Source organism: Triticum urartu, chromosome 6, assembly GCF_003073215.2.
Source record: "Triticum urartu cultivar G1812 chromosome 6, Tu2.1, whole genome shotgun sequence".
Taxonomy (NCBI): Eukaryota; Viridiplantae; Streptophyta; class Magnoliopsida; order Poales; family Poaceae; genus Triticum; species Triticum urartu.
Genome location: NC_053027.1, coordinates 559,350,989 through 559,357,495, shown reverse-complemented (window position 1 = coordinate 559,357,495; position 6,507 = coordinate 559,350,989). Strand labels below are relative to the sequence as shown.

The 6,507-nt window shown below is 49.7% G+C and overlaps 3 protein-coding genes across 3 annotated transcripts; 1 reads left to right on the top strand and 2 right to left on the bottom strand.

The window, feature by feature from the left end:
- Positions 1–642: 642 nt before the first annotated feature.
- On the bottom strand, positions 643–2,186 carry LOC125515377 (60S ribosomal protein L37-2). Its single transcript, XM_048680841.1, has 4 exons — positions 2,027–2,186; positions 1,778–1,913; positions 995–1,096; positions 643–888 (listed from the first exon to the last, which is right to left on the bottom strand). Exons 1-4 carry the CDS (start codon positions 2,027–2,029, stop codon positions 839–841), a joined length of 291 nt encoding a protein of 96 aa, XP_048536798.1. The 5' UTR covers positions 2,030–2,186; the 3' UTR covers positions 643–838.
- A 96-nt stretch (positions 2,187–2,282) lies between these two features.
- On the top strand, positions 2,283–4,524 carry LOC125515376 (nicotinamide/nicotinic acid mononucleotide adenylyltransferase-like). The gene is made up of 10 exons (XM_048680840.1): positions 2,283–2,511; positions 2,607–2,689; positions 2,850–2,935; positions 3,021–3,104; positions 3,199–3,283; positions 3,412–3,491; positions 3,642–3,743; positions 3,832–3,890; positions 4,004–4,123; positions 4,245–4,524. The coding sequence occupies exons 1-9, from the start codon at positions 2,450–2,452 to the stop codon at positions 4,116–4,118; spliced, it is 756 nt and encodes a 251-aa protein (XP_048536797.1). The 5' UTR covers positions 2,283–2,449; the 3' UTR covers positions 4,119–4,123; positions 4,245–4,524.
- Positions 4,393–5,919, bottom strand: LOC125515375 (glutathionyl-hydroquinone reductase PcpF-like). The gene has a single exon (XM_048680839.1). The coding sequence runs from the start codon at positions 5,863–5,865 to the stop codon at positions 4,639–4,641; it is 1,227 nt and encodes a 408-aa protein (XP_048536796.1). The 5' UTR covers positions 5,866–5,919; the 3' UTR covers positions 4,393–4,638.
- Between the last annotated feature and the right edge of the window lie 588 nt (positions 5,920–6,507).

Genomic DNA, 6,507 nt, shown 5'->3' with positions numbered 1-6,507 from the left:
GGCGACCTATTTTGACTGTTGAGTCTGTTGACTTTTTTCAAGGCATGATTCATATTTGGGTTTGATATTTTCCGAGATGTAATACAAATGTGCACCAAAATAAAGTGTGAGCCAAGTTAAAAAGAACAGTTTAGCTCTTCAAACAAAGAATGCTAAAAATCTAACATTGTACTCCCTCCGTCATAATTTTTTCGTCTTAGTTAAGACACTGCACAAGATACTTAACAAAAGATGAACACTGAGCTACGGCTAAATCACACAATAGCAGGTTTAAAGAAGCATGGCAAAATAATTTGTCTTAGTTAAGACAAGAATTTTACTACAGAGGGAGTACGAGTTTTGAGTTAGAAAACAAAACTAGGAAACTCAAAATGACCTTCCATACAATCTCTCTGTTCTGTGTACAAGACAATGTTGGAACTCAAAATGCTAAGAGAGAAATGAAGCATTGAGCTATTCACATTGGAAGTTGCATTTTTATGTTCTTGCTGTACCTGCACAGCGTAAATATGAACAGACAAACACTATGTGAGTGACCATGTCATGGTCTATTACATGCATAAAAACTTGACCAAAGATCTCATATTGAAACAACAAAAAAGACTCGTCACAAATAGCACATTGAACAATAGATGCAGCATCTAACACAGGACATCGACACAATTCAACATTCAAAACTGAAGGATTAACGTCCACGACAATTGTGCAAATAACATAACCAGGCATCATATAGTCTGCCTCGCAACATAGAAACATAAGAGTTCCAGTAGAAACCAACAAAAAAGCTAAGTTTGATGATCAGGGCTTCGCTTAGGGCAACAAATGGAGACTGTCACGCCTAGTTGCCGCTGGAAGAGGCTCCCTTGCTCCTTGGTGCGGCCTCAGTTCCTGAAGAACACATTCACAGGATTGCAGTTTAGCAAAACAGAGCTCACAATGGGTGGATATGCTGGCACATTTTATTAACAAGACTAAAGAGAGAAGAGAAGTATACCCTCTCTGAAGTTGCTCTTGAACCTCCTGGGCACATGGCGCATGTACCTCATCCTCCCGGTGCCGGTGGTCTTCCTCCTGATGGCCTTCACACTCCAGTTGTCTGTTTTTCAAGACAGAATCTTATCAGATGCAGAAGAAACATAACACTTACTAAATGAGAGATGTGCTTTAACTTATAAGAAGACAGTGAGAGCAATATGACAATCAATCTTAACTGCCCTGCACTAACTAAAACTTCATCACTAAAGGCTGGCTACAAATGTGTACTGCTTAGAACAGGATGAACATCTTAAATTTTAAGATCGATGATACATGTGAACAAACAGCCAAGTCATCCACCTTATTAATAGCTCTAGTTGCTGAACCTCTATCAGAGGTGTAACAGAGCTAGGTAAGATACTTATATGACAATTCATAACTAGAGTTGGGTCTTGCAGGAATTCCTTTTTACAGTCATTCCCAGCATCTTCAAACTATCATGCTTATGATCAAAGCCTAACACATCGTATCAAACAAGAACTACTCATCACAAATTAGAACCAGATAAAAACTACGGCACATCAAGCTACAGGCATACCACGTCGAGCCACAGAGCTAGCATGCATGCGATTCTAGGCAACAGCGACGGGGCTACCCCAACAGCACCGAAAACCTAAGCAATCACGGCCTCGCGCAGGCAGCACATACGAGAACCAAGCAACACATCTACCTAAACCAGCTAGGTCGACGGACCGGAATCGCGTGCTAAGATAGGGGAAGGGGATCTGGCCGCGGGACTTACACTTGCGGATGCGGGCGGCGGGGTAGCCGCACGAGGAGCAGGTGCTCTTCTGCAGGTGGAAGCTGCGGCGGCCGCAGCGGATGCACAGCGTGTGGGTCTTGTTCCGGCGCTTGCCGAAGCTGCCCGTTCCCTTCGTCTGCGCAAGAACAACAGCAAAGGAACAGTCAGAACTCGAGATCCATCTATCTAGACGAGAAGGAGCGCCGCGGAGGGAGGAGGCCTCCGCCGGAGCCGCGGCGATCCGCTCACCATTTCGCCTTCGCCTGTCGCCTCCGCGCCGCCTGCGCCGCCGCCGAGGGAGGAGGAGAGGAGGAAGAAGAGAGCACCAAAACCTAGCGGCTCGAGGAGGCGGCTTTATAGAGCCGCGCGGGGCTGCCCAAGGCCACATGGGCCCGGCCCGTTTGATAGGCTGCATCTCTCCGTGGACCTGTTTGTTATTATTCTAGCGGGGCCCCTGGGCATGACCACGGCGGCCCAACAAGGCCCATATCGCGATGCCCACCCACACGGGCACACAGAGTCCAGCATTCTAAAAAAAAGCCTCCTACTTGGGAATCTTGCTCCAGCGCACGCCGGCCGGATTGCCGGCCTCCCGCCGACGGCGCACCGCAGGAAGAGAGAACCGCAGCGAGAGATCAGCTCGGCTCGGCTGAGGATTTGCAGAGGGCGGCCATGGAGGAGGCGGAAGCTCCTCTCCCCTTCCCCACGGAGAAGCTCTCCATGGATCCAAATCGGTAAGCAGAAAGAAGAGAATCTGCTCTCGGATTTTCTTGGGTTGCTTGATGCGTATAGCTGGACTGATCCCCCGTTCGTTTCTTGATGACGGCAGGGATGGGGGAAGCCGAGGCGGCGTTGTGCTGGTGGCCACCGGCAGCTTCAATCCCCCCACCTACATGCACCTGCGCATGTTCGGTAAGCCTCAATCAACACTTGCTAATCTGCTGCACCTATCAGTGATTCAGTGTGGTACTGTGTTTAGTACTAGTAAGTCTCAAGAACAGCCTAAGAATGGGATCAGCAAAGTGAGAAGAGTACCTCTTACCCCATCTTTTGATGTGTTTCGTTCATATAGAGTTGGCGAAGGATGAGTTGCAGCAGCGAGGGTACTGTGTTTTGGGTGGGTACATGTCCCCGGTGAACGATGCATATAAGAAGAAGGTACTATGAACTGGAAATGTGTATCAATTTGTGTTCATGGTTGACGCCGTTCTCGTGACTGAATTCGCAATTTGGGGCTGGTTAGGACCTCTTGCCCGCTGCTCACCGGGTTCGCCTCTGCGAATTGGCGTGTGGAAGCTCATCTTTTGTGATGGTTGATCCGTGGGAGGTAACCTCATTTTTCATTTTGCGCTGTCACATAATGTATTTTCAGTTTGGATGATGTGGGTATTTGATGCACACATTCTTGTGTCTTGATACAGACAATGCAGAAAGGTTATCAGCGCACCTTGACCGTTCTCTCGAGGGTTGCGAACTCTCTGTGCAAGGACAGCTTAGCTGATCAAGGTATATGGCAAGATTTTTTGTTGCAATACAGTAATACCTTCTCTCACACTGTTCAGTGATCATTCAAATGTGTCGGTGCATTTTCCCTGTATATAAATCCGTCCTTTACAACATGCATTTTCTGTCAGGTGATGTCAGGGTAATGCTGTTATGTGGTTCTGACCTTCTGGAGTCATTCAGCACGCCAGGGGTTTGGATTCCAGATCAGGTATAAAACTTGAACATTTTTTGGTATCCACAATTCGACATACAAAATTTGTGCACCCCTTATTTATAAATCACAGTGTCCTATTTAATTGTTGTTTGAATTGCCCTTATCGAAGAAGTAACTTTGATGCACAACCTTTTCTGTTTCCAGGTCAGGGCCATATGTAAAGACTTTGGTGTTGTTTGTATACGTAGGGAAGGAAAAGATGTTCAAAAGCTAATATCCAGCAGCGAGACACTGCAAGAATGCAGGGTGAGAAACTTCTAGCTTGAGGAGCTTACTTACCCGACTGACTGATGATTTTTACTCACATGTGTGTTTCCCCATGTATGTTTTTCAGGATAACATCATTTCGGTTGATGAGATTGTGCCAAATCAGATCAGTTCATCTAGAGTAAGGTGACATTTTTATCTATGTTGCTTCCTGTATAATTAGATGCTATTACTACCTTCAGTTTTTCATTTATTTGATGTATCATTGTTGATTCCTGTATTCATTTATCAAATTGCAGAGAATGTATAAGAAAACATCTCTCAATAAAGTATCTTACTTGCGATGAAGTAATCGAGTACATTAGAGAGCACAAACTTTACATGGAAACAGAAGAGGGTGATACCAAATCATGACAATGGTAATATTTACCTCTACCCAGCAGTCTTTCCGTACTTTCTATTTTCCAGATGCATGTTTTTATATACAATGTCCTCAGTGAGAATCCTTGGTTCTAAAACTTACATTTTATCGCTTCGCAGTTGCAAGCCTTTTGAAACGACCATGTAGCAAGGACTGACACCTTGGGCATCGATGTTATGATACAATCTGAACTATCAGCGACGAGCTACGATTATCTGAAGTAAAAGGGCCTGACTGCCTTATTATTATTAGCATCATGACTGGATGTAAATGTATGGAGACCAGTATGCCATACACAATATTTACTAGTAGAAGGTTCTTGAATCTTCCTTACATTGTTGTCAATGTATCAGTCTTTCGACCAACAGAATATATTGCTAATAAAGCATTTATATGACATGAAACTCTCGGTCACAGTAATAGTCTGCCATTTTGTTTCATCCTCTATATGTACCAAGGTATTATTCAGTAAGTAATTTGATGTGCTACACAATTCAGCTACACTCTGTAATCCTAGCCAACAACACTAGCAGCCGCTCCTAGCTGCCTACCATCAGCAGCAGCAGCAGCAACAGAAGGCATTGCCTCTCTGCCATGAGGCTTCATGAGGGCCTCCCGGCTGCAGCTCGCCGGCACGACGGGCAGGATCCCGCCGGGGTTGAGCGGGAAGAGCGTCCCAAAGTACCCGTCGGCGATGGCGGCCATGTCGCAGGTCTCGGCGGCGCCGGGCAACTGGTAGATCTCCCGCATGTAGGCGTGGAGGCTGGGGTACTCAACCAGCTTCCTCCGGCTGCACCGGAACAGTGGGTTGTACACCAGGTCGAACCTTATGAGCGTGGTGAAGAGGCACACGTCGGCCAGCGTCACGCCGGCGCCGGCGCACAGGTACCGGGACCCGGAGAGGTGGTCCTCGAGCATGTCCAGCGCGTCGAACAGCTCGCCCGCCGCCGCGTCGTAGGCCGCCTGGCTCTGCGCGAACCCGCACCGGTACACGCCGTTGTTGACGCTCGGGTAGATGACGCCGTACCAGCGGTCGATCTCCTCGCGGTGCTCCGGCGGCCAGAGGTCGAGGCCTCCGGCGCCGTCGTCCACGAGCGTGCAGAGGAACTTGGCGATCTCGATGCTCTCGTTGCAGACCACCTCGCGGCGGTCGGCGTCCCAGAGCATGGGCACGGACGCCCGGCCCTCGAACCCGCCGCGCCGGGCGGCGTACACGTCCCGGAGCCTGTGGGAGCCGTAGAGCGCGTCGGGGCTCTCCGGCGTGAAGGACCACGCGCCGTCGTCGCCCGGGACGGCCACGGAGACGGGGAGGCGGGGCCCCAGGCCGAGGAGGGCCCGGACGAGGAGCGCGCGGTGGGCCCAGGGGCAGGGAAGGCCGACGTAGAGGTGGAGGCGCGCGCCGGGGCCGGGCGCGGGCTGCGCGACGGCCGGGAAGCGGGACGGGGTGCGGGTGAAGGCGCCCGTGGCCGGGTCGGAGGGCGCGAGCTGGCGCATGAGGAGCCGCCACGCCGAGGTCCAGCCGTGGCGCACGGCGAGCACGAGCTGCGACGGCGGCAGCGCGCGGCCCCACAGCACGCGGGTCAGCGCGGTCAGCGGGTCCTCCTGCGATGCGGCGATGCGGCTGAGGCGGCGCGAGGAGTGAAGGGGCGTCCCCGCCGGTCGCCGGAGCTGGAGGCGGGGCGGCGGAGGCTGCGGGGACCACATGGCCGGAGAGGCTCGGTGCGCCGCGATAGGCGACATCGAGGAGAGTGTGTGGACGAGGACGGAGGGAGAGAGGTGGGTGGGACCGTGGGAGTGGGACGAGGGATAAGGAAGGCCCAACCATCTCACGTTGGGCTTACACACACACATTCAGCCCGTTTTGCTTGTTGGGTCCCATCTTACCCGAGCAAACAGCCCAAGAACTAGGGTTTCTAATTTCTAAATTTCAAATTTCAAAACAGTTTCTAAACAACATATATTAACTGGTCACGATTCGTCCACAGTTTTTCTTCATGTAAGCTGCGCCAAAAATGCAAAAAGAAAAGCCTGTGGCAAATTAAGCATGTCACACTGAAAGCACCGAAGGTTCTCGAGATTATTATTTTTTGTTTCATGGCATTTTTCGTCTTTGCTCGTCGTTTTCTCATGACGAAAAATGAGCTGCAGGTCAGCCTCTCCGCAACGGGTAGAAACCTTTGCATATGGTAGGTGATTATGAGCCAGATAGTGGAAAGCCAAAAAAGGGTAATATTAAATGTGGCATTCAACATATACTATACTTGTACCCCTGCGAAATCTTATAATAAATTGCACATGTCATGGTTTATAGTATGCGTTGCACTGTCACTATAAATAAAATGGTGTTTATGGTATGCATTAGTGTCTTTCCTTTTTCAAATT